Source organism: Stegostoma tigrinum, unplaced genomic scaffold, assembly GCF_030684315.1.
Source record: "Stegostoma tigrinum isolate sSteTig4 unplaced genomic scaffold, sSteTig4.hap1 scaffold_61, whole genome shotgun sequence".
Lineage (NCBI taxonomy): Eukaryota > Metazoa > Chordata > Chondrichthyes > Orectolobiformes > Stegostomatidae > Stegostoma > Stegostoma tigrinum.
Window position 1 is genome coordinate 1,349,146 of NW_026728547.1, and position 27,689 is coordinate 1,376,834.

Sequence of the window (27,689 nt, forward strand, 5' to 3'; positions counted from 1 at the left end):
CGTGATATAGAGATAACAAAGTGTGCAGCTGGATGAACGCAGCAGGCCAAGCAGCATCTTAGGAGCACAAAAGCTTACATGTTGGGTCGAGACCCCTCATCAGAAAAGGGGGAGGGGGAGAGGATTCTGAAATAAATAGGGAGAGAGGGGGAGGTGGATCGAAGATGGATAGAGGGGAAGATAGTTGGAGAGGAGACAGACAAGTTGAAGAGGTGGAGCTAGTAGAGGTGAGTGTGGGTGGGGTGGTAGGGAGGGGATAGGACAGTTCAGGGAGGACGGACAGGTCAAGGGGTGAGGTTAGTAGGAAGGAAATGGGGGTGTGGTTTGAGGTGGGAGGAGGGGATAGGTGGGAGAAAGAACAGGTGAGGGAGGCGGGGACGAGCTGGGCTTGTTTTGGGATGCAGTAGGGGGAGGGGAGATTTTGAAGCTTGTGAAATCCACATTGATATTATTGGGCTGCAGGGTTCCCAAGCAGAATATGAGTTGCTGTTGCTGCAACCTTCGGGTGGCATTGTTGTGGCACTGCAGGAGGCCCAGGATGGACATGTCGTCGAAGGAATAGGAGGGGAAGTTGAAATTGTTCGCGACTGGGAGGTGCAGTTGTTTGTTGTGAACCGAGCATAGGGACTGCTTTGCAGAACACTTAAGTCTCTCCTTGGTTTCCCCGATGTTGAGGAGTCCACAGCGGGTACAGCGGATGCAGTATACCACATTGGTAGATGTGCAGTTGAACATCTGCTTGATGTGGAAAGTCTTCTTGGGGCCTGGGATGGGGGTGAGGGAGGAGGTATGGGGGCACGTGTAGCACTTCCTGCAGTTGCAGGGAAAATGTCGGGTGTGGTGGGGTTGGAGGGAAGCGTGGAGCCGACAAGGGAGTCATGGAGAGAGTGGTCTCTCCAGAAAGTAGACAAGGGTGGGGATGGAAAAATGTCTTTGGTGGTGAGGTCAGATTGCAGATGGTGGAAGTGTTGGAGGATGATGCGTTGTATCCAGAGGTTGGTAGGGTGGTATGAGAGGATGAGGGGGTTCTCTTTTGGTGCTTATTGCGGGGATGGGGTGTGAGGGATGAGTTGCAGGAAATGTGGGAGACATGGTTCTTGACCACTGTGTGTGGTTGGGTGGGGGGTGGGGGGTTGCGGTCGTTGAAAAACGAGGACATCTGACGTGTACGGGAATGGAATGCCTCATCCTGGGAGCAGATGAGGCGGAGGTGAAGGAATTGGGAATAGGGGATGGAATTTTTGCAGGAAGGTGGGTGGGAGGTGGTGTATTCTAGGTAGCTGTGGGAGTCGGTGGGCTTGAAATGGATATCGGTTTCTGGGTGGTTACCTGAGATGGAGACAGAGAGGTCCAGGAAGGTGACAGAGGTGTTGTAGATAGTCCAGGTGAACTTGAGGTGGGTGCCTGAGATGGGGACATATATAGCTCCATTCATATTCACAAATCTCTGTTTCAAATCTAATCTTCTTAAGCACGTACGTAATTTTTCATTGTCAATGAACGTTGTTATGTTGATTGCATAGAGAAAGTGTTTCAAGAGACTGATTGGCCTCATACTTTTCATCCAATTGTATTTGGCAAGTTGACGTTCAGCACTTCTGTAACAAGTCCAATTCCAGTAAGTGGCGCAAATGGCATGGTCAACATTTCAATATAAATACAAGAGAGAAAAATTAAGACAATGGCCTGAGTGTTTCGCCCGATTACAGCAGAGGCATTAACACATACTAGTTTACATTAATTTATCTCTGAATCTACCAAGAAATGAATTCTTTGACAATGTCACGACAACATTGAGACATTTGGCAAGCTCAGGGGCAAGGGGACTGGTTCAGAACTGTACACAGAAACGTAATGAACAGAAACACTGTATGGTGAGAATGGTACTAAAAAGGAAATGGTACAATTTCATCTGTATCAATCTGTAGTTGGAATACACATGGTTTGAACCGGCACCAATGCAAAATTGAATTGCCATTGCGTGACATACCATGTGTTCAGAATGAGGAAGAGATGAAGCTCAGTTATGATTCATTTCATTAAAATGAATCTTAACTAACTAATCTAATTAAACGAAGCAGTTTTACATACAGAACGCTGGTTTACAAACAAAATCTGCACTGATTGACTTCCAGATAGTAAAATGAAAGCTGTTGATCTCAGACTTTGATTATACTCAGAATTGAAAGATGAAGTGACAATCTTGGATTCAGGATTGCAAACTGACATCGGGGATTAAGCAACTGATAGAGACCATCCATGTAGTTAATCTTGAATTGGCAGCATTACAAGTGACCAGGACAATACCTGCTCTATAAAAATAAGAAAAAGTAGAAACAGAAGACAACTAAGATACAACAAAAATGCGACATTCAATTTGAATTACAAAATACTTTAAGCAAACAATTTTATTTAATTCACATATATTATCTGCAATAATATCCATTTAATATTGGTTCTTCCAAACTGTTGCAGCATTTTGACATTAAAAGAATATTCCATCACAAGTATTGCTTGCTATAAAAATCCCAGCATGTTCTGAAATTCTTAGAATAAAAGTATTTCAATCCGATGGTGCTCCTGCATTATTCATCAGTTCCCCACTCAATGGGTATGTTCTGATATGCAGGAAACTTCTATTGTTCGATATGGGGACGGGTATTTACTTGGCATTGTTCTCATGGAGGCAGCACTGACAGATTATAATTTTCTTCCTGTGGGCTCTGTAGTCCAGATTTTTCTCTCCTCCATTATGTTGCATTAAAGATCAACAACATTCACCATTTCCTCAGTCTGAGAACCTACCATGTTAAAAAGTGACCAATTAAAGTGTTGCATTGCCTTCAATTTCACAAGGACTGAACTAATCTGCTGCTTACGACACTGATTGCAAAATTAAAAACCATGAATTGATAACAAAAACAGCGGGATTTTGTACTTTCCCTTGTGGCAAGTTTGAAAATAGAGGACATTTAATCAGGTGGAAGGATGGCACCACCTACAATTCTGCTTAGAGCCAGATTAAATCCATGGTGAGAAGACTTGTGCATAACTTCCCAACTTCATTGCGAGTTAAAGTCCCCAGTTGAGCAACTGACGTACACATACATCATCCCACAACAACTGGTATTGACTCAACAGTGGGCAGGGGTGTCACCATTAAGAAATGTAACAGGCTTTCAAAGGCATTCAATGTGCAACATCAAGAAGGGGAAGTGGCGTGCTAATGGTGTTTCACTCAATCCTGGCCCGAGATCGAGCAATAATCGTAGGTTGGTTGCCAATGGTAACAGAGATCATCACCTCCCAAGTGACACTGCTGCTTACTACACCTGCTGGGTTCTGGTTAGCCAACCGCTCATGGAAAGTGGCATCCCACCAGGTTTGCCGCCGGTCTATTATGTGCCAGAGGGGAGAAAGATGTAGCTGCCTACGCATGAGAGGAGCAAGGTCAGGATGACGTACCCCTTGAGGGGAGCGACCTGAGGCTGGCGCTCCCCTGAAGGGAAGCTGGTTGGGGCAAGCCGTTCCCTCATCAGTTCTCGAGTCAATGGCCTAGACCCTCGTCGCTTCCACAGGATTACATCCAGAGGCTAAATAGCTGCCTATTCATCAGTGCTTGCAACTACTTCAACTCCGATTCACAGCTGGACCTGCAGGTAAATCTGCAAAACCACTGTCCCAGAGTACAGTTTCTTTGCATAAAAGGCACATTTTCAAGCTAGGAAGTCAAGGTAAACCAATCTCTTCCAACATTTAGAACTTTTGATGTTGGAAATCAGTCAAGTACAAAGTCGCAGCTCATCAGGAACTAAAACAAAGTTGCTGGAATAGCTCACCGGGTCTGGCAACATCTGTGACGGAAAACAAAAACAGCGTTAACGTTTCGGGTGCGGTGACCGTTCCGCAGCTCATCAGGGATGTTTATTACTGGAATATTAATTAAGTAGAAACTAAACAAAATTGGATAAAAGGCAGGAGATGGAGAGTGGTGATGCAAGGAAGTTTTCCATACTGGAGGCCTGTTGCCAGCGGTGTCCCACAGGGATCATTGCTGGGTCTGCTTTTGGTTGTCGTTTATATAAATGATTTAGATGAGAATATAGAAGGCCTGGTTAGTAAGTTTGCAGATGATACCAAAATCGGTGGTACAGTGCACAGCAAAGAGGGGAAATGCCAGTTATGAGGAAAGGTCACCGGACCTGAAACGTTAACTTTGTTTTTTCCTTCAAAGAAGCTGCCAGACTTCCTGAGATTTGACAGCAACTTTGTTTTTGTTCGTGATTTACAGCATCTGTAGTTCTTTCGGTAGTTAAGAAGGTGTTTCATGACTCAGACCTTTGAGGAGAAGAGTTGGAATGCCATGTTGAAGTTGTACAGGATATTGGTGAGGCCTCTTCTACACTGTTGTGTCCAATTCTGGTCGGTGTTCAAGGAAGGATATTATTAAGCTGGAGAGGGTTCAGAAAAGAATTACCAGGATGTTGCCAGAAATGGAGGTTTTGAGATTTAAGGTGAGAATAGACTGGGGCTTTTTTCACTGGATCTTAGGAGGTTTCGGGGTCACCCGATGAATGTTTATAAAATAATGAGGGATCTAGATAAGGTGAACGCCAAATGTCTTTTCCCTACTGTGGAGGATTTCAAAACTATGGGGCATAGTTTTAAGATGAGAGGAAAAAGATTTAAAAAGGAAATGAGGGGCAATATTTTTATACAGAGGATTGTTCATATGTGGAATGAACTTCCAGAAGAATTGGTGGATGCGGGTACAGTTTCACTATTTAAAAGACATCCAGGTAAGTACATGAATGGAGGGATATGGCCGAGCGCAGGAGGCAGGCAGGACTACTTTAGTTTGGGATTATGGTCAGCATGGACTAATTGGACTGGAAGGTCTGTTTCGTGTTGTATCACTCTATGACTCTATAAATACAATTTTATTTAAATGCTAGTCTATCTTCTTTAGCATTGATCAAGGGTAGGTTATGGACAAAATAGAGCTTTGTAATTAGTCTGATCTCAGCTGTTTAAGGAGACTGGTGAAGTCTTTGTTGTCAGAAAAGTGGCCTAAAAAGGAAACAAATACAAGATTGGGTTGCCTCTTGAGGTTAACCACAGATCTATGTAAATGTCTGGCTCACATTCAGGAGGACTTTGCAATGTGTGACTTACTGGTGTTTTATACCACTACAACAATCGAATATGATGGATTTGCTTTACAAGAAAAATGGTGAAGGGCTATTTTGTTTCACTTTATAATTTACAACACACTATCAAGGTCATTCATGTATGACAATTGAATGAATCAAATTCCATTTTAGTTGAGGAATCGAGTGGTAATATCAGGTTTGGCCTTTGAAATGACAAGTGTAATGATCCCAGTTGATGGTGATACTGGACAATTCAGATTCCAGGGTGAGATAAATTTTCATTCTCTTTACTGTGGTATTCAATTACTGAAAATGCTCACAAGCGGATGCCTATGTATATTTATAACAGAAGAACACAGAAAATTATTAGATTAAAACCCACGTCTTGTCCTTCTCACTACACACGGTATAGGTGTACAATTCAAACTTAAAACTTGCGCAGCATTCCTCCAGTATAGAATCCAAGCTCACAAATAACATTATTATGTGAAGCCTGTTCAATATTGCTCTCCAGAGAGAGAAAAATGTTTTCACTTTCTATTAATGTCCTCTTATCATTATTTTAATTTTACTTGGATGGATTTCATTTTAACAGCATTGAAACCTTCATTTTTTTTAGTTTTATGAATCACAGAAACTCAGTAAGCAGGTACAGCAGGTATTAAGGCAGGGAAATGGAATTTTGGCATTTGTTGCTCAAGAAAGAGAGTATACAAATACAAAAGAAGGTTGCTGCAACTATGCAAGGCATTAGTGAGTCCACACCTGGAGCCCTGTGTACAGTTCTGGTCTCCTTACTTAAGGAGAGGTGTCATTGTATTGGAGGCAGTCCAGTGGAGGTTCACCAGGATGATTCCAGAGACGAGAATGCGTCTTAAGACAGACAGAGTAGTTTCGGCCTACATTCTCAGGTGTTCAGAACAATGAGAAGGGATCTAATTGAGGGATATAATATGTTCAAGCAGATTGATAAAGTTGACGTGGAAAGGATGGTTCCTCATGTGGGCAATAGAACAAGAGGTCATAGTTTTAGCATAGGGAAAGAAGGTTTAAAGGGATGATGAAAAATTTCTACACCGGAAGGGTCATGAATCTCTGGAATTCACTCCCTGAGAAGGCATTGGAGGGCTGTGACATGGAGCAAATTTGAAGAGGAGATAGAACGATTTTTGAGTTCATAATGGGTTCAAGAATTATGGAGAGCAGGTAGGAAACTAAAGTTGCAGCAGAGATAAGATCAACCACAATCATATCAAACAGCGGGGCTCGAGGAGCTGAATTGTCTTACTCCTCCTAGTACTTAAGTTCATTATCATTTTTGGTTTGGAGCTGTGAACTGTGAGCTGAGAGTGACCTTTGGACTGTGAGCAGCAGCTTATGTGAAAAAAGAAGAAACAATTTGATATTTGTTTATGAGGCTAGGTCTGGAGGTTAATTGCAGGTCAATTCTTCTTCCAAGAAAACTCTGTTGATGAGTCACTAGCAAAGAGAAACCAATATTGAACTGTCTTTAAATCAGAAGGATTGTCCCTGCAAAAGCTACAGGACAGACGTTTGATTGCCAACTGGTTGTCCTCCCATTATCAACTTATTCTAAGTTAAGAGGTCCTCTGTTACAAGTAATAATTAAATATCCCCCAAAGCCTACTGAAAGGTATTTGCATAGCTCAATGTTTTCAGAAACCAAGACAGAAGCTCAGAAATTACTGGAAATGCTCAGCGAGTCTGGCAGCATCTATGGACAGAAGTTAGAATTAACATTTCAGATCCTGTGACACTTAGAAATAAGGAATTCTGAGGAAAGGTGATACGACCCAAAATGTTAACTCTGTTTTCTCTCCATAGATGCTGCCAGATCTGCTGGTTTTTTACAGCAACTTCTGTTTTTGTTTCTGATTTACAGCATCTGTAGATTGTTCAGATTTTAACTTAACATACAATCTCATCTGACTGTGAGATTTTAGATGATGGACAAAAACAAAATTTCTGGAAAAGCTCAGCAGGTCTGAAAACATCTGTGAAGGCCAAAAAGAGGTACGATGTCAGATCTGGTGGCCCTTCCTCAGAGCTGATCAGAAGAAGGGTTGACAGATCTGAAATCTTACTTCTTTTTTTCCTTCACAGATGCTGCTGGACCTGCTGAGCTTTTCCAGCAGCTTTGTTTTTGTTCCTGATTTACAGCATCCACAGTTCTTTCCATTTTAAAGATCATGCAGTCTGGTTAAGTAAACTGGCCAGTTACACTTGATTTAGTTTTTTCCCTTTGATACATTCCTTAATTATATCTGTTTGTGTGTCTTTCTGTCTTTGCTAGAATTGGGGCTAGAATCAAAGAAGATGATGTTTAAGTCATAGGCGTTCGTCAGAATACCTTTTTGCTTAACTTTTTTTAAAAAAGATACTATATTGTTCATAAACTGTAAAATCTTTTGTTTTGGCTATAAACCTGGTGTCAGGTATTGTTATTCACAAAGTCTGGCACTGGCTTTTCAAAAAATCTGATTAGGAAACATTGGGATCAATTTTGAACGTCACTAAATACTTTATATCAATGAGTTGCAAATATAGACAGGGAAGCTGATTGAATACGGCTGTGACTTCAGGTCATAAAATCAGTCATAACATACTTATATTAAATAAATAAAGACATTCCATCACATTCTCTTACTAATCAAGTTCACTTTGATTGTGACATTAATTTCTCTCCGTATTTGTTCTTGATAAAGCAACCACATTGATATTGTCTCTAATTCAGATAAGTGGGCAAGGTAAGGGCACTGTGACAGTCAGCCAGTGTCACTCAGAACAGCGGATGAGGGCTCTGTGACAGGCAGTGTTACTGAGAGGAGGGAGTGAGAGGCCTGTGACAGTCAGTCAGTGATTCTGAGAGGAGGGGTTTAGGGCCGGGAGATAGTCAGAGTTACCAAGAGGAGCAGTTGAGGGCCCTGTGACGGGCCGTGTTACTGAGAGGAGTGGGTGAGGGCCCTGCGACAGGCAGTCTTACTCAGAGGAACGGCTAAGGTCCCTGTGACGGGCAGTGTTACTGAGAGGAGCGGGTGACGGCCCTGTGACGGGCAGTGTTACTGAGAGGAGCAGGTAAGGTCCCTGTGACGGGCAGTGTTACTGAAAGGAGCGGGTGAGGGCCCTGTGACAGGCAGTGTTACTGAGAGGAGCAGGTAAGGTCCCTGTGACGGGCAGTGTTACTGAGAGGAGCGGGTAAGGTCCCTGTGACGGGCAGTGTTACTGAGAGGAGCGGTAAGGTCCCTGTGACGGGCAGTGTTACTGAGAGGAGCAGGTAAGGTCCCTGTGACGGGCAGTGTTATTGAAAGGAGCGGGTGAGGGCCCTGTGACAGGCAGTGTTACTGAGAGGAGCGGGTAAGGTCCCTGTGACGGGCAGTGTTACTGAAAGGAGCGGGTGAGGGCCCTGTGACAGGCAGTGTTACTGAGAGGAGCGGGTAAGGTCCCTGTGACGGGCAGTGTTACTGAGAGGAGCAGGTAAGGTCCCTGTGACGGGCAGTGTTACTGAAAGGAGCGGGTGAGGGCCCTGTGACAGGCAGTGTTACTGAGAGGAGCGGGTAAGGTCCCTGTGACGGGCAGTGTTACTGAGAGGAGCGGGTAAGGTCCCTGTGACGGGCAGTGTTACTGAGAGGAGCGGTAAGGTCCCTGTGATGGGCAGTGTTACTGAGACGAGCAGGTAAGGTCCCTGTGATGGGCAGTGTTACTGAGAGGAGCAGGTAAGGTCCCTGTGACGGGCATTGTTACTGAGAGGAGCGGTAAGGTCCCTGTGATGGGCAGTGTTACTGAGAGGAGCAGGTAAGGTCCCTGTGACGGGCAGTGTTACTGAGAGGAGCGGGTAAAGTCCCTGTGACGGGCAGTGTTACTGAGAGGATCGCGTGAGGGTTCTGTGACAGGCAGTGTTACTGAGAGGAGCGCGTGAGGGCTCTGTAACTGGCAGTGTGACTGAGCGGAGCGGTGAGCGCTCTGTGACAGTCTGAGGGCACTGTGACGGAGTGTGTTACTGAGGGGAGGGGGTGAGGGCCCTGTGACAGTCAGTCAGTGCATAACTGAGAGGAGCAGGTGAGGGCCCTGTGGCAAGCAGTATTACTGAGAGGAGTGGGTGATGTCCCTGTGACGGGCAGTGTTACTGAGAGGAGGGGGCGAGGGCCCTGTGACGGGCAGTATTACTGAGAGGAGGGGGTGAGGGCCCTGTGACGGGCAGACAGTGTTACTGAGAGCAGAGGGTTGGCCCAGTGACAGTCAGAGAATGTTATTGAGAGGAGTGGGTGAGATAAGGCTCTCCCTGAAAAGCAGGCATACCAGCAGAGACCTGAGAGTGAACACCGGTTTTTGTCCCCTACAATTAAGCAGGAGAATGAGTAAATTAAAAACAAAGATCCGTGTTCTGTTGAGTTAAGGTATGCCTGGAATTAAGATCTGACCCATGATTGGTACATCCGACGCTACATGTCAAATGCTGAGTGCTCCTGCTGGTCTGCATGACCATGTGTACAGCAGGTGCCTCTTATTGGAGCAATTTGAGCAACAAGTTGGAGCATTAGAGAGCATTGATGAGTCTGACAGGTTTAGTGATAAAAACCACAAGAACTGCGGATGCTGTAAACGACGAACAAAAACAAAGTTGCTGGAAAAGCTCAGCAGGTGTGGCAACATATGTTGGAGGAAAAAACAGAGTTTACATTTCCAGTCCGGTGACCCTTCCTCAGAACTGATGGTGGCTGGGAAAACATCAGTTTCTATGCCGAAAATAGGGAGGAGGGTGGGGAGGGAGTAAACAATAGGATAGAGCCCAAAGAGAGAGAAAGACAGGTGGACAGATAAAGGAGTTGCTAACGATCAGGCTGGGAAGTTGTCAATGGGGACTGTTAGTCACTAACAACAGGGAGTGTGTAGTGGCAGGCTGCGTGGTAACAAAGCCTGGTGTGTGGGGTGGGGGCACTGGGATATGGGAGAGTTTAGGCCCTAAAATTGCAGAATTCAATATTAAGTCTGGAGGGCTGTCAGGTCCCCAAGTAGAAAATGAGGTGTTGTTCTGTCTGCTTGTGCTGGGCTTCACTGGAACACTGTAGCAAGCCGGAGACAGAGATGTTGGCCAGGTTGGTTGATAGTATATGTTTCAGGGTGTTGTTTTGTGATTGAATGCAAGTTTTATGAGGAGAAACTGGTAGGCTAAGTGCGTTTTCCATGCAGCAGAGGAGGCTGAGGGGAAATCTGATCGACGTATTCAAAATTATGAGGAGGCATAGATTGATTGTGAGAACCAGTAGACGAGTTTAAGTCAGGGGGTATAGATTTCAGGTGAACTGTCAGCTATTTAGAGGGGATCTGAGGCAAGTGTTTTCACCAAAAGCGATACAAACATGTAATATGCTGCCTGACAAGGTGGAGAAGGCAGATACGCTTGCAATATTTAAGAAGCAACAGATGAGCATTTAAAGGGCCAGGGTATGGTAGGTAATGACTCAGTGCAGGTAAATGGGATCAGTAGTTTGATGTTTGTTAGTTGGCATTGATGTTGATCAAGTGAGCCTGTTTCTATACTGCATGACTTTATGAAGCAGGGGAGGAGATATCAAAGGTCCTGGCAAAGATTTTTCAAGTCATTTCTGGCCACAGCTAAGGTGCCAGAGGACCGCTCATACTTTTATTTCAAAGAAGAAAGGACAGATCCAGAAGTTACAAGCCAGTCTAACCTTGGTGGTAGGGAAGTTATCAGAAAGAATTTTAAGGGACAAAATGTCGCTGCACTTGGAGAAACATGGAATGTTCGGGGATAGTCAGCATGGCTTTGTTGAGGTAATGCCATGGTTTGCAAATTTTATCTAATTTTTATTGAGGAGATATCAGAAGTGTTGAAGAGGGAAATTCATCTGATGTGGTCTATATGTTTTTGATAAGGTCAGTGATAGCAGACTGGTCAACAAAACAAGAGCTCATGGGATCTAAGGCTCAGTGGAGTGTTGGATCCAACATTGCCTGAAAGGCCAGAAGCAGAGGGCATGAACTCTTGCTTTTGGACATCAAGGTCCCTTTGTTTCTCAGTGCTCTCTAGGGATCTACTAGTCATTGTGAACATCTTTCACTTACCAGAGCTCCCAAAATGCATCACTACACATTTGCACTCTATCAATTGAGATTACCAGATCAAATTGTTATCCATTCAGATGCCACAAAGCTGTCAGATCAGAAAGTAACTGGATTCATGAATGATTCTCCATTTCCCCAAAGTCATTTCATCTTCCCTGTCTCAGGCAAAGGCAGCATTTTGGTATGGCTGATATACATCTAGTGGCACGCAGAAAAGTGTCCTCTGAAAATGAGACACATCAATACATCACCAAAATATGGTAGGACAGTAAACACATGCTTTTTGCTTTTGAATATGGTAATTAAGAACACATTGCAGAACGTAAAGTCATGTAACGTTTTGTGAAAATGAAAAAAAAATATTTCAAGATGCTGATCTATAAATTTTCTAATAATTTGAAGTTACCACAATCACTAGGTGAGTGGAAACATTTTCAATTGTTCCCACAACATACAATTCTAAGTAACTGTCACAGAATCTTCTGTCATGCGCTGTAACATGTTTCTTTAAATAACATACGAGTCCCTGCATTATTTCTCACTCTCCAGTTTAGCATTACTTTATTTCTAATCTCTTACTGCTCTATAAAGCCAAGTGTTCTGCAGAAAAGTGGTTGTTCCTGCAATAGATTAAGTGGCTGACCTGTTTAAACATGAAGGTGTCAGCGCGACTCCTCTGGCCCTTCTATGGGCTGAATCCAAAGCAGTTATGATTGTCTCCTCCTTATCCATTAGTTCATGTCTGAGTGCCTGCACGTGAAATTCCATTAAGAAATTATCACCATTTGAAAGCAACACTGTACATTTCCATTTAATAAATCCAATCAATCAGCACTGTCAAAAAAAAAGAACACTGATAATTGTATTAGGTTCCAATGAAGTAGTCAATCACTTAAGTTTCTAATATTGAAAGTATATTTAATGCAGAAAGACTAATTACCACCGCAACCTTAAGCATCAGTCAAGCAATGCTGACACAACATGTTAATGCCCATTAGAAGGCCTCTATTTATCAGATATCAGAAGTGTTGAAGAGGGAAATTCATCTGATGTGGTCTATATGTTTTTCATATTATGTTCTTCATATTAAATGTGCTAATCTGTGGATGGGGACAAAGGATGAAGATGGGCATATTTACAGAAAAACACCGTGACTGACAAATCACATCACTGGTTGGAAATGAGAATTGAGAGGAAGATACAAAGATGCTTCAAGAGGATTTGGAGTGACTAAGAGAGAGGGCAAAAAAAATTGTTTGATTCACGTTTTTTTTGAGCAGCTCATGCTGGGTTCATCCTCACCTTCACCAGCTCTCACCTGTGGCTCCAAATAGTTACTAGCATCTGACAGAAGCCACATAATTGTAAAAAAAATTTCAATAGTAAGGTCAAATGCAGGGAAGGTAAACACTGCATCTCTTACAATTGGTGACTTTATGATTGGTCTATTCTAGCAGGCAAAGGCTGATTCTCCAATACTGGACAGATGAGACCAATCTCAAGGCCAATGGTCACTAGTACAGAACCATGTTGTGGAACATCTGGTTACCGGGACAATTCACTCTAGATCTCCCAAACATACTGAAGAACTTGCAGCTTCTAATGTTGCTGTTCCAGTTTCAGAAAAACAGAGCTTGATTTTTGTTTTTTCATGAGGTAAGACCCCTAACAAACAAAAAAAAAATTCTGAAGAGACACAGTTTGTTTCTTGTGATTCAGGCCAGGATTTGTTCACACAACAATGATGGGAAAGTTAGAGGAAAAGTTTCCATATAATGGAATAGGGAATGCTTTTACTGCAAGTGACTATTCAAGCAAAATCTAGTGCTTCACTTAAAAGGGAACTGGGTGAAATATTTACAAGAAAAGAAAATTAAAACAAAGGAAACAAGTAGGGAATTTGGATGAAAAGTCCCCCTTCCTCCATTAGGAGGGTAGCACCAGCACATGCAAGACTAAACTAATCATCCTCAGGGCAAATTTTGTTTTAAATCAATTAGAGAAGGAATATAAATGTGGTTCCATTGTTTATAAAGGGTACGAAGGAAATGCCAAACAATTAAAAGCCTGCTTGTCTTATGTTAGTGGTGGGAAAATTTTAAAATCGATCTGAGAGATCAAATAAACTAACTGAGAAAGGCATGGACTAGTCATGGATAGTCAGCACGGCTTTGTCAAGGTAAGGTCATTACTTACAAATTTAGTTGAATTCTTTAAGAAAGTGGCAAGGAGGATCGATGAGGGTTGCGCAATGAATTTGTCGACATGGATTTTAGCAAAGCAATTGATAACGTCCCACCTGAGAAGTGCAAAAAAGTGAAAGCTCATGGGTCATGGGATACGGAGTAATGTGTTGACTAATCGGCTTAGTGGCAGGAAACAAGGGTAATTGTTCATGGCTGTGCTTCTGAACGGAAAGCAATTTCCATTGGTGTTTCACAGGGCTTGATTTTGGGGCCCCTTTAATTTATTTTATAGATGAACGATTCAGACTTGAACATGGGGGGCACAATTGGTAAATTGGCAGACAACTGAAAAATTGGATGTAAGGTGGATAGGACAGAGGATAGCTCCAAGTTCCAAAATGATATTAGATGGGTTGGCGGAGAAGCGACAGATGGAGCACAACTCTGACAAGTGTGATGCATTGCTTTTCATGAGGACATAAAGGGAATACACAATAAATAGGAACATACTGAGAGGGGTAGATGAAGTGGGGGATCTAAGCATGGAAGTGAACAGGTTCCTAAAAGTAGCTCTACAGGTCAGTAATGTTCTGACGAAGGCACAGGGAATGCTTTGCCTCATTGGGAAAAGTGTAGATTACCAAAGTAAGGACATCATGATAAAACTGTACAGGATACTGATGATGCCACAACTGGAGTAGTGTGTGCAGTTGTGTTCATCACAATCCAGGAAGTATATAATAACTCTGGAGACAGTGCAGAAAAGATTTACTCAAATATTGCCAAAGCTGGAGAATTGTAAATATGAGGCTGTTTTCCTTGGAACAGAAAAGTCTGAGGGATGACATGATTGAGGTATACAAAACAGTGAAGGGCAGCGATAGGGTAGAGTTAGTGTAGACAGGAGGAAGCTGCTTCCCTTGGCAGAGAATTCAAAAATCAGCAGTTACAGAGTCAAGCTAAGTGGCAGAAGGGTTAGAGGGGATGTGGGAAAATCCGTTTTATGCAGAGGGTGATGGGTGTCAGGAATTTGCTGCCTGAATTGGTGTTGGACTAAGAGATTCTAAACTCTTTTAAGAAGTACCTGGATCTGCACTTTAAGTGCTGCAGGTCCATGTACGTTTGTAACAATTTGGGATTAAAAAAGGCATCAGATGTCTATGGGTCAGCATGGACAAAGATGGCTGAATGGCTCCCTTCTGGTTTATATCATTTGTATGGCTCTATGTTGGTCCTGCGCAAGGCCAGCATACATTGGTCACACATTATCACTGTTGCAAAGGCACTGAACTAACTTCATAGACCGCAAGTGTTCATCTGGGATAGATACCCTGCACAAGGCTGATAGATAGGAATGGCCAGGATTCTGGCCCAGCATTTGATCTGATTTATTTGATTTATTGTAGTCACACGTACCCAATACAGGTGAACTACCCTTGTTTTTCTAGTGGGAACTGCTGTCAGATGAGTTATTGCAGTGCATTTTGTAGATGGTACACAATGCCCCCATTGTCTATCAGCAGTAGACAAACATCAATGTTGAGGTGATGGAAATGGTGCCAATCAAGCATGGATGGCATCAAGCTTCTTGAGTGTTACTAGAGCTGCGGCATCCAGGCAATCATATTCCATCACACTCCCAACTTTGCCTTGTCAGAGATGGACAAGCTTTGGGGAGAAAGGAGAGGAGATACTAACCACATGATTCCCAGACGTGCTCTTGTAGCCACAGTATTTATATGGCTTATCTCATGCAGGTTCAAGTCAGTAGTAACACCCATGAAGTTGATAACAGAATTTCAGTGTTGAAACTCAACAAAGGAAGATGGTGAGATTCTCTCTTGTTAGAGATGATCATTGCCTGGCACCTCTGTGGTGCAAACATTATTTGGCACTCATCAGTCCAAGCCCGAGTATTATCGACATCTTCCTGTTGATGCTAAACACTGTGCAATTATTAGTAAACATCCCCAAGATTCATCCTTGAGTTGACCATTTCGCCATCCTTCCACTGTGTCCTTCCACTGTGAAGCAGTGAATAAATATAACTTAGATACATAAATGGAACTGTCCTGTTCAAAGGTCAAATCCAAAACTTCCAAAATATACAGCTTCTGTCTCACTGAGCTGAACCAGACACTTCATTCTTCCTCCTTGTAACCATGCAGCCAATGCACAGGAAGGGTCATGTGCTGGCTGATTGGTGACCTCAGTACAATTGTTTCACTTATTTAATTTTGATCAGCAAACAAGCAGGCATACAAGCATCCAAAGTTGGTGTATCATGTGATTTTATGAAGGGAAGGTCGTGCCTCAGGAACCTTAATGAGTTCTTTGAGAAGGTGACCAAACAGGTAGATGAGAGTAAACCGGTTGATGTATGGTGTATATGGATTTCGGCAAGGTTCGATAAGGTTCCCCACGATAGGCTATTGTACAAAATGTGGAGGAAGGGAATTGTGGGAGATATAGCAGTTTGGATTGGAAATTGGCTTGCTGAAAGAAGACAGAAGGTGGTAGTTGATGGGAAATGTTCATCCTGGAGACCAGTTACTAGTGGTGTACCGCAAGGGTCGGTGTTGGGTCCACTGCTGTTTGTCATTTTTATAAATGACCTGGATGAGGGCGGAGAAGGATGGGTTAGTAAATTTGCAGATGACACTAAGGTCGGTGGAGTTGTGGATAGTGATGAAGGATGCTGTAGGTTGCAGAGAGACATAGATAAGCTGCAGAGCTGGGCTGAGAGGTGGCAAATGGAGTTTAATGCAGTCAAGTGTGAGGTGATGCACTTTGGTAGGAGTAACCGGAAGGCAAAGTACAGGGCTAATGGTAAGATTCTTAGCAGTGTAGATGAGCAGAGAGATCTCGGTGTCCATATACACAGATCCTTGAAAGTTGCCACCCAGGTTGACAGGGCTGTTAAGAAGGCATACAGTGTTTTAGCTTTTATTAATAGAGGGATCGAGTTCCGGAACCAAGAGGTTATGGTGAAGCTGTACAAAACTCTGGTGTGGCCGCACTTGGAGTATTGTGTACATTTCTGGTCACCGCATTATAAGAAGGATGTGGAAGCTTTGGAAAGGGTGCAGAGGAGATTTACGAGGAGGTTGCGTGGTATGGAGGGAAGGTCTTACGAGGAAAGGCTGAGGGACTTGAGGCTGTTTTCATTAGAGAGAAGAAGGTTGAGAGGTGACTTAATTGAAACATATCAAATAATCAGAGGGTTAGATAGGGTGGATAGGGAGAGCCTTTTTCCTAGGATGGTGACAGCGAGCACGAGGGGGCACAGCTTTAAATTGAGGGGTGAAAGATATAGGACAGATGTCAGAGGTAGTTTCTTTACTCAGAGAGTAGTAAGGGAATGGAACGCTTTGCCTGCAACGGTGGTAGATTCGCCAACTTTAGGAGCATTTAAGTCGTCATTGGACAAGCATATGGACGCACATGGAATAGTGTAGGTTAGATGGGCTTAAGATCGGCATGACAGGTCGGCACAACATCAAGGTCCGAAGGGCCTGTACTATGCTGTAATGTTCTATAAAAACTCTGTATTGCAAGAAAATACAAATAAAACATTGTATCGTATTATCCTACATGACAAGGCAAAGGGATCCTTTTATCAAATGGAAAGAAAGAATAGATATAATGTTGCAAAGATTAATCACAAGCCAGAGGATCGAGAAATTCTTAAAAGGCAGAAAACAACCAAAAAAAGAAGGGGATTAGGTAAACTTTGAGGATGGACTTGCAAATAATATCAGGACAGGCAACTGGAACTTTGTTAAATATATAGAAAGGAGGACAGACCAAAGTTAATACAAGCCCCTAAGAGAATGAGGTTGGAGAAATAATATTGGGGAACCAGGAAATGGCTGAAGAGTTAAATAAATTCTTTGCATGAGTCCTCAAGGCCTACTGGTATTATCATTAACCTATTAATCCAGAAACCCAGAAAATGTTCTGGGGACCTGGGTTCGATGGTGGAAGTTTAATTTTAAAAAGAAGTCTGGACTTAAGAATCTACCGATCACCATGAATCCATTGTCACTAATGTCCTTCAAGGGAGGAAATCTGCCAACCTCACCTGGTCTGGCCCACATATGACTCCAGACCACAGCAATGAGCTTGACTCTCAACTGCCCTCTAAAATGGCCTCGCAAGCCACTCAGTTGGACCAACCACTACTTAGACTCAAAGAAATGAAACTGGATAAATCACACAGCATTGACCTAGGCACCAGAAAAGACAATGGCAGAAACTGCCCTGTCGACCATGCAAAGTCCTCCTCACTAACATCTGGGGGTTAGTGCCAAAATTGGGAGAACTGTCTCACAGATTAGTTAATCAACAGTCTGACACAGTCATAATATCTTTCACACAATGTCCCAGACTCCACCATCACCATCCCTGGATATGTCCTCTCTCACCGGCAGGACAGACCCAGCAGAGGTGGTGGCACAGTGGTGTGCAGTCAGGACAGTGTTGCTCTAGGACGCCTCAGCATTGACTCTGGACCCCATGAAGCCTCATGGCTTCAAGTTAAACATGGCCAAGGAAAGCTCTTGCCGATTACCACGTACCGTCCTCCCTCAGCTGCTGAATCAGTACTCTGCAATGTTGAACAACACTTAGAGGAAGCACTGAGGATGGCAAGGGCACAAAATGTATTCTGGGTTGGGGATTTCAATATCCACTGCTAAGAGTAGCTCAGCACTAGTGCTACTGATCGAGCTGGTCAGATCCTAAAGGACACAGCTGCCAGACTGGGTTTGCGGCACGTGGTGAGGGAGCCAACAAGAGGGAAAAACATACTTGACCTCATCCTTACTAATCTGCCAGCTGCAGTTGCATCTGTCCATGTCAGTTTCAGTAAGAGTGACCATCGCACAGTCCTTGTGGAACAACGTCCCGCCGTCACATTGAGAACAACCTCCATCATGTGTGTGGCACTATCACTGCAGTAAATGGGACAGACTTCACATAGATCTAGCAACACAAGGCTGGGCATCCATGAGGTGCTGTGGGCCATCAACAGCAGCAGAATTGAACTCTAGCACAATCTACAACCTTCGTGGCTCAGTATGTCCCTCACTCAACCGTTACCATCAATCCTGGTTTAATGGAGAGTGCAGGAGGGCATGCCAGGAGCAGCACCAGGCTTACCTGAAGATGAGGAATCAACTTGGTGAAGCCACCAAACAGGACTACTTGCATGCCAAATAGCGAAAGCAGCAAGTGATAGGCAGAGCTAATCAATCTCACCATGGATCTGATCTAAGTTCTGCAGCCCTGCCACATCCAGTCATGAATGGCAATGGACAATTAAACAACTCACTGGAGGAGGAGGAGGAGGCACCACAAATGTCCCCATCCTCAACGATGGAAGAACCAAGCACATCAGTGCAAAACATAAGGCTGAAGCATTTGCAGAAATCTTTAGCCACAAGCGCTGAATGGGTGATCAAACTCGGCCTCCTCCAGTGATCCCCACTATTGCAGATACCAGTCTTCTGTCAATTCAATTCACTCCATGTGATATCAAGAAACGGTTAGGGACACTGGATACTGCAAAGGCTATGGGCCCTGGCAACATTCCAGCAACAGTACTGAAGATTTGTGCTCCAGAACTTGCTGCTGCCCGAGCCAAGCTGTTCTAGTTTGTTTCAACACTGGTATCTACCCGACAATGTAGAAAATTGCCCAAGTATGTCCTGTACAGAAAAAGCAGGACAAAACCAGGCCAGCCAATTACTGCTCCATTAGTCTACTCTCAATCATCAGTAAAGTGATGGAAGGTGTCATCAACAGTGCTATCAGGCAGCACCTGCTCAGAAATAACCTACTCAGTTACGCCCAGTTTGGGTTCTGCCGTGGCCACTCAGCTCCTGACCCCATCACAGCCTTGGTTCAAACGTGGACAAAAGAGCTGAATTCCAGAGCTGAAGTGAGAGCGACAACCCTTCACATCAAGGCTGCATCTGACCGAGTGTGGCATCAAGGTGCCCCAGCAAAATGGGAATCAATGAGTTTCACAGGCAAACTCACCGGTGGTTGGAGTTATACCTGACACATGGGAAGGTGGTTGTGGTTGCTGGCAGTCAATCATTTCAGCTCCAGAAGATCCCTGCAGGAGTTCCTCAGGGTAGTGTCCTCGGCCCAACCATCTTCGGCTACTTCATCAATGACCTTCCCGCCATCATAAGGTCAGAACTGGGGATGTTCGCTGATGTTTGCACAATGTTCAGCACCATTTGACTTCTCAGACACTGAAGTAGTCCAAGTTCACGTGCAACAAGATCTGGACAATATCCAGGCTTGGGTTGACAAGTACCAAGTGACATTTGCGCCACACAAATGCCAGGCTCTGACCATCTCTTGACATTCAATAGTGTTACCATCAATGAATCCCTCACTCTCAGCTGGGCGTTACCATTGACCAGAAACTCAACTGGTCATCACATTAAGATAGTGGCCACATGAGGAGGCCAGATGCTGGGAATATCACATCAAATAACTCACCCCCTGACTCCTCAAAGCCTGTCCGCCATCTAAAAGGCACAAGTCAGGAATGCGATGGAACACTCCCCCACTTGCCTGGATGAGTGCAGCTCCAACAACACTCAAGAAGCTTGACACCATCCAGGACAAAGCAGCCAGTACAACATCTACAAGTATCCACTCCCTCCATCTGCAATGCTCAGTAGCAGCGGTGGGTACTAACTACAAGATGCACTGCAGAAATTCACCAACGCTCCTCAGACAGCACCTTCTAAACCCAAGACCACTTCCATCCAGAAGGACAAGGGCAGCAGACATATGGGAACACCACCGCCTCCAAGTCCCTCACCATCTTGACTTGGAAATACATTGCCATTCCTTCCCCTCAAAATCCCGGAATTCCCTCCCTAATAGCGCTGCGGGTCAACCCACAGCAGGAAGAATGCAGTGGTTCAAGAAGGCAGCTCACCATCACCTTCTCAAGAGGCAACTCAGGATGGGCAAGAAATACTGGCCAGGCAGTGACACACATGTCCCACAAATGAATACAGTCACAGTAAAAGACACTGACAGTGTTCCAAAATTCCTGCATAATCAAAGGGCAAATGATAGGACAGGATATAAAACAACAACTATCCCTAAAGAAAAGATATGAGGGAAACTAACTGGGTTAAAGACCATTAGGTCTCCTGGGCCCGAAGTGCTGCATCCTAGGATATTAAAAGTAATAGCTATAGTGATAGTTGATGCACTGATCACAATCTCTCCAGTATCCTTGGCTTTTCAAAAAGTCCCAGTGCCCCACAGGGCAGTATGGTGGCTCAGTGGGTAGCATGCTGTTTCACAGTGGCAGGGACCTGGATTCAATCCCATCCACAGGTGACTTTCTGTGAGGAATCTGCACCTTATCCCCGTGTCTGTGTGGGTTTCTTCCAGCTGCTGTGGTCTCTTCCCACAATCCAAACATGCACAGATTAGGTGGATTAGCCATGGGAAATGCAAGGTTGCAGGGGCTGGGCAGCTGGTTGAATCTGGGTGCCATGCTCTTCCGAGAGTCAGTTTGGACACAATGGGCCAAGTGGCCTGCTCTCATGCTGCAGGGATTCTATGACGAGTACCTTTATTTTAGAAAGGAAAGGAGTCAAAAAAGATAACTACTGGCCAGTTAGCTTAATGTCTGTTATTGGAAAATGCAACAGCCTATCAGAAAAGATGTAATTGCAGAGCACTTAAAATACATAATACAATCACAGTCACTACGGCTTGATAAACAGGAAATTGTGCATGACAGATTTATAAGAATTCCATGAGGAGATTACAAGTAGTACAAATAAAAGGGTGTAACATTCAAAAAGGTATTTGTAAAAATAATCACACTTCAAGCAGATAAGACTTTTAATAAGACCACATAGTTTTGGGGAAATATATTAACATGGATAGGGGATTGACCAAATAATAGAGAACAGACATTTGGTACAGGGGGAGTCATTTCCAGGTCGGCAAGCTGTAAACAGTGAACTGCCATACGGATCAATGCCACGGCCATTCTTGTTGCGAATAAATATTAATGACATAGTGATGAAAGTGACTGTACTATTACCGAGCTTACAGAAAACACAAAAATAGGTAGGGAAGACAAGTGATGAGACTGCCAGACTGCCTGCAGAGGGATGTACAAAAGTTAAGACGCTCAGACTGGAGTATTTTTAACAGTATGAGAATCAAACGCTATAGGGAAACGGCAGGAAAGTGGTATCGAGGAATATCAGTATTTTATGATCTCATTGAGTGGCAGACTCAATGGACTGAATAGCCTTCTGCTCATTGATCATATTTCAAGAGTAAAACCTAGAGTCAATGAAATTCTAATTGAATTAAATATGGAAAATCAGCAAGGACATGTTACATTGCTTAACCCAAAGTCAAAGCACAAAAGCAGATTCCACAAAAGCACAGATAGCACATTCTTTGAGATGCCTCTTACTTCCAGACCAAAACGTTGCAACAAAAACTCACTAATGTAGAACCAAGAATACAAATATTCATGCAGCTACTTTCATGATGTGAAATGTCAATGTGATCTGTCACCCGCCAGTGACACAATAAGCAATGCTGCAGTAAGGTCAAGACAGACAATTAAGATGATTATTATTGATCAGTTTGGGTATTCAGAGACAGTGAGGGGGTTCTCAGACAATGTTGAAGCTCAAAGCACTTACAATCTGGGATTATGGTTTCCCTCCAGCACTACATTACAAAAGAAGAAGAAATGCTGAGAAATCAAAGGTCGAAAAACATGGCATACGTTTTAGGTAACACAGGAAGAAACCAGAGTGTGTCCAAATTCTGTGACAGAATATAATTTTCACACAACGCTTTCCTTAACATTTGGAAATGAGAAAGTATCTTTCATCAATGTTGTGTATATGGCTGCATTATTTTCTCTCAAACTGTGTTCTGTCACTGCTGTGAACAAAACAAAAACAGTGTTCTGGAGAGATAGCAGGAACTGCACATGCTGGAGAATCGGAGTTAACGAGGTGTACAACTGGATGAACACAGCAGGCCAAGCAGCATCAGAGGAGTAGGAAAGCTGACGTTTCGGGCCTAGACCCTTCTTCAGAAACATCAGCTTTCCTCCTCCTCTGATGCTGCTTGTCCTGCTGTGTCCATCCAGCTCTCCACCTTGTTGTCTCAGAAACAGTGTTACAGTGATTAGTATGGGTCCTAGCTCTGACCAACTTTTTGTGCGAAAGGTTGAATATTCATCATTCTAGTTCTTGTACTCATTTTGCAGGACCTAAATGCCACAGCACAGTGGCTGAGTGGTTAGCACCACTGCCTTACAGTGACAGGGCCCCAGGATCGATTCCAGTTGTGGACAACTGTCTGTGTGGAGTTTGCACATTCTCCCCATGACTGTTTGAATTTCCTCCAGTTACTCCCATTTCTTCCCACACTCTAAAAGATATTGCTGCTACGGGATTGTACGACATAATAAATGTGTTAGTGAGAATGGGGGGAAAAGAGTCCCTTAAGACACAAGGGTAGCCTTGGAGAAAGTCTCAAGGGCAACAAGGTGGTGCAGTGGTTGGCACTACTGCCTCACAGTACCAGGGACCTGGGCTCAATTCCACCCTTGGGTGACTCTTCGTTTACACATTCTCCCCATGTCTGTGAGGGTTTTCGCTAGGTGCTCCAGTTTCCTACCACAGTCCAAAGATGTGCAAATTAGGTGGATTGACCACACTAAATTGTCCATAGCTACCAGGTTTGTTAGCCTTGCAGGGGTAGGTGTGGACCTGTTGGGCTGAATGTTTCTACACTGTAGGGATTCAGTGAACCCTCTTTCTACCGATGTTGTTGGCAGCAATGTGCACAATGAGCTATGTAGGAATCCTGCTCATTGACTGCAGCTCCACCTTCAACACTATTATCCCCTCCAGACTGATCTCAAAACTCTATGACCTAGGTCTCTGCTCTGCCCTCTGCTACTGGATCCTCAACTTTCTGACCCAAAACCACAGTGAAGATAGGTAACTGCCCCTCCTCCACAATAACACTAGTGCCCTCTAAGGATGTTTTCTCAGCCCCCTACTGCACTCCTTGTGCACCCATGACTGTGTTGCCAAATTCCAAATTAACGCCACCTGCAAGTTAACTGACGACACCACTGCAGTGGGATGGATATCTAACAATGAATAAAATACAGAAGGGAGGCAAAGGGTTTGGTGACGTGGTGCAGAGAACAACCTCTCTCTCGATGTCGGCAAAATTAAAGAACTGATCACTGATTTCAAAAGACAGGAGGAGAACACGCCCTGATGTATATCAATGGAACTGAGGTTGAGAGGGTGGAGCGTGTCATGTTCCCCGGTATGACGATAATCAACAACGCGTCCTGGACTTTCCACGAAAATACGTTGGTCAAGGCGGCACAACAATGCCTCTCCTTCCTCAGGCGGCTCAGGAAATTTGGCCTGGCCAATTTCTACAGATGCACCATTAAAAGCACATTGTCCAAGTGTATAATGGCCTGGTGTGGCAACTATTCTGCCCAGGACTGTTAGAAACTACAGAAGTGGGTGTGCACAGCCCAGATCATCACGGAAGCCAACCTCTCATCCAAGGACTCCATTTACATGGCTCACTGCTGCGGAAAGGTAGCCAGCATCACCAAAGACCCATCGCACCTACATAATGATCTCCTACATCCTCTTCCATCAGGCACCAGGTACAGAAGCCTGAACACACACACACCAACAGTTTTAGGAACAGCTTCTTCCCAGTTGTTATCAGACTGATAAATAGACATTCTAGCCTGAAATAACACTGATCTTGCTAACATTGATCTCACTGAGCGCATGCTCTGTTCAATGTAACCTGCATGCTGCATGCCTCTGTCATTTTCATCTGTATATCCTTCGCTTACTATGATCTGCCTGTACCACTCATAAATAAAGATTTTCACTCTACTTTGGTACACGTGACAATAAATCAATCAATTAGTCAACAACCTTAATACAAGTTTGAGGAACAAGACTTCATCATCTGTCTTGTCACTTTCTAGCCTTCTGGTCCAATATTAAGTTCAACCAATTTAGATCAGAACCTACGCTTCCATCTTGCTCCTGTATCCCTTTTTGCATTCAGATGCCTATGTAGCTATTCACACCTCTTCTGGACACAACCTTTGATTTTTTTAAAAAAAATTACCATTGTGTTACCAAGCTTTTGCAAAAAATAATGTTTCGTAACATAATTTCTTCTACCCTCCACCTCATCACAAGCATTCCCTTGAGAATTTTTGGGAGTTTTCCGACCTCCTGTCTACCAGCCGGAAATACCTTACATTTGTGTCTTTCATTTCAGAGAGACTTTTATTACCAAAGCATTTTTGTCTTACACCCAATGGAACAAACGCAAGAACATGATATTTCAAACAATTGGAATAATTTATACGAGAAGAAAAACATGTCGTGTGGTTGACAAGTCCACTCTGAATGGTCGAGCTGTCAATAGAATCCCTGACGGTGTGGAAACAGGCCATTTGGCCCAAGACGTCCACACCGACCCTCCAAAGAGCACGTCACCCAGACTCACCCCCTTGCTTTAGCCCTGTAACCCTACATTTCTCATGGCTAATCCACCGAATACACACATCTTTAGGCTGTGGGACGGAATCAGAGACCTGTTGTAAACTCACGCAGAACCTCGTGGAAACCCACACAGGCACAGAGAGAATGTGCAACCTCCAGACAGACAGTTCCCCGAGAATGGAATTGAACCTGGGTCCCTGACAGGCAGCAGTGCTAACCATTGAGCCTCTGTGCCAATAAGGAGAAAGGAACAGGGAATACAGGCTGTACAATCTTCTGGCTAATTCAAAGAAGGTGGAAGTTTTAAAACATTTCTGTTTACAGAGAACAGGTCATTGAGTGTCAATGTATGTCACTTCTAGCAGGTGCAAATGAGCCCCGTTAAAAGTTCAACTGTTTATCTTAAACTGGTCATGACTGAACAGCCCCTGCTAATAGCAGGTGTTTCACTTTGGACTTCTGCAAGTGAAGGCTTGTTTGTTTGTCAGGACAGATGTGATAGAGGCCAAGAATCAGGGAAGATGGAAGGGAGACCTTACAAGAAACAATATGTGTGGAAGTGTGGTTGAGGTAGCTTTGGGAATTTGGAGAATGTAGTGAATATTCATGAAATTGCATGAAATTCTTCAGGGGAAGGATGAACAGCCAAGGTCCAAGTGGGAGCAAAATAGAAAATGAAAACAGCAAGGAACAGGAACTCAGGTCATGCTTGTGGACTGAATGAGGGTGTACCGCAGGATAATCACCTAATCAATGTATCATTTCCCCTTTGCAGAGAAAACACTGGAAAAATTGAATATACCTGTATGTTTGAACAGATGAAGTACGGGTAAATCGCTGTTTCACTTTACAAGTGTATTTGGGACCTTGCTTGGTGACTGAGGAGTGGACGACAGAGGGAATGGTCACTTTGGAATGCTGAAAGGGGATACTGGTGAAGATGCTGGAAGATAATCTGCTGAACGCAGAGGTTGATGGAGGGACAAGCTGAGAATAAGGAGAATTTATGATTCTGGGATAGGTGGAATGGATGAGGGCCGAATTTTGTGAAATGGATCAAAGTGAAAGTTCTGCGAACCATGTTGGGGTCCTTGGTTGTGGAAAAGAGAAAGTATCTCACACGTGCCGGTGCGGTGTGCTCTGCTCATTACAAACAAGCAGTTTTCAGTCGGCCAATCATGATCACATATGACCTATATGTCTGGCATAATACTGGCTGCAAATTTCATAGACAATGTTGGTCAATGCAATGAGAATTATTTTTGGACTGACAACAGCATCCTGCTAGGGGAAAATACCATTCACATAACCACTATACAGCAGCAGCATGATTTACTTGCTTAAGCTCAAACTTTTGAGAAGCTTTGGTTTTCCATGGCAATTTGAGGTAGACCAGGCACTTTTCAGTTCTAAAATTTGAACCATTTGACAATGCACACTATACACATCAGTCATCTACTTGTGATATCCATTATAGAACATAGAACATAGAACAATACAGCACAGAACAGGCCCTTCGGCCCTCGACGCTGCGCCGACCTGTGAACTAATCTAAGCCCCTCCCCTGACACGATCCCATCATTATCCATATGCTTATCCAAGGACTGTTGAAATGCCCCTAATGTGGCTGAGTTAACTACTTTGGCATGCGGGGCATTCCACGCCCATAGCACTCTCTGAGTAAAGAACCTGCCTCTGACATCTGTCTTAAATCTATCACCCCTCAATTTGTAGCTATGCCCCCTTGTACAAGCTGAAATCATCATCCTCTGAAAAAGACTCTCACTGTCCACAATATCTAATTTTCTGATCATCTTATATGTCTCTATTAAATCCCCCCTTTTCTCCAATGAGAACAAACCCAAGTCTCTCAGCCTTTCTTCATCGGGCCTGTGCTCCAGACCAGGCAGCATCCTGGTAAATCTCCTCTGCACCTTTTCCAATGCTTCAACATCTTTCCTGTCATGGGGCGACCAGAACTGCACGCAATATTCCAAATGAGGCCGCACTAGCATTTTGTACAGTTGGAGCATGACATCATGGCTCCGGAAGTCAATCCCTATAAATCCCGTGACTGTACAAAACGCTAGTCGAGTAGCCTGTATCTCAGTATTCTCCTCGACAACATTGTCGTTTTCCAGAGTGAATACTGTCAAAAAATATTCAATTAGTGCTTCCCCTATCTCCTCTGACTCCACACACAACTTCCCACTACTGTCCTTGATTGGCCCTCATCTTACTCTCGTCATTCTTTTATCTTTTATCTTATTTATCTTCATGATGTACTTTATGAACAATACCACACATCCCCACATCACTTTAAACCTTTGGAACCTTAACAAGTTGTAGATATCTCCAATTAGCTCACTTCTTCGCTTGAAGCAGAGCAAGGACTAAGTCCTACACGGTGAAAATGTTAGAAACAACAATGAGCACTGTCCTGCTGAGCCTTACCTAACTTCGTTACTGACCAAACTACCAGCACCCAGTTCAAAGTTGCACAATTGCTCAAGATTTGCATTTCAGAGAGTGACTATTGTAAACATGGAAGCTAGGAGCAGGGAGGAGGCCAAATGGCTCTTTCAGCCTGCTCCACCATTCTTCATGATCATGACTGATCATCCAACTCAACAGCCTAATCCTGCTTT

The 27,689-nt window shown here is 43.8% G+C and overlaps 1 protein-coding gene and 1 pseudogene across 5 annotated transcripts in view; both read right to left on the bottom strand.

Moving 5' to 3' along the window:
- The window catches only part of LOC132209005 (utrophin-like), a 146,296-nt pseudogene that overhangs the window by 36,584 nt on the left and 82,023 nt on the right, over positions 1 to 27,689 (bottom strand).
- The window catches only part of LOC132209001 (utrophin-like), a 170,275-nt gene continuing 142,613 nt past the window's right edge, over positions 28 to 27,689 (bottom strand). For 4 of the 5 annotated variants that reach the window (XM_059644239.1, XM_059644236.1, XM_059644237.1 and 1 more), the window contains 3 exons: positions 11,902 to 12,008; positions 11,312 to 11,481; positions 28 to 3,854 (listed from right to left, as the gene is read on the bottom strand). In XM_059644239.1, coding sequence (XP_059500222.1) covers positions 644 to 1,564 — 921 coding nt within the window. In that variant the 5' untranslated portion in view covers positions 1,565 to 3,854; positions 11,312 to 11,481; positions 11,902 to 12,008 and the 3' untranslated portion in view covers positions 28 to 643. The remainder of the gene's footprint in view (positions 3,855 to 11,311; positions 11,482 to 11,901; positions 12,009 to 27,689) is intronic. The other variant, XM_059644240.1, reaches the window with a different exon arrangement.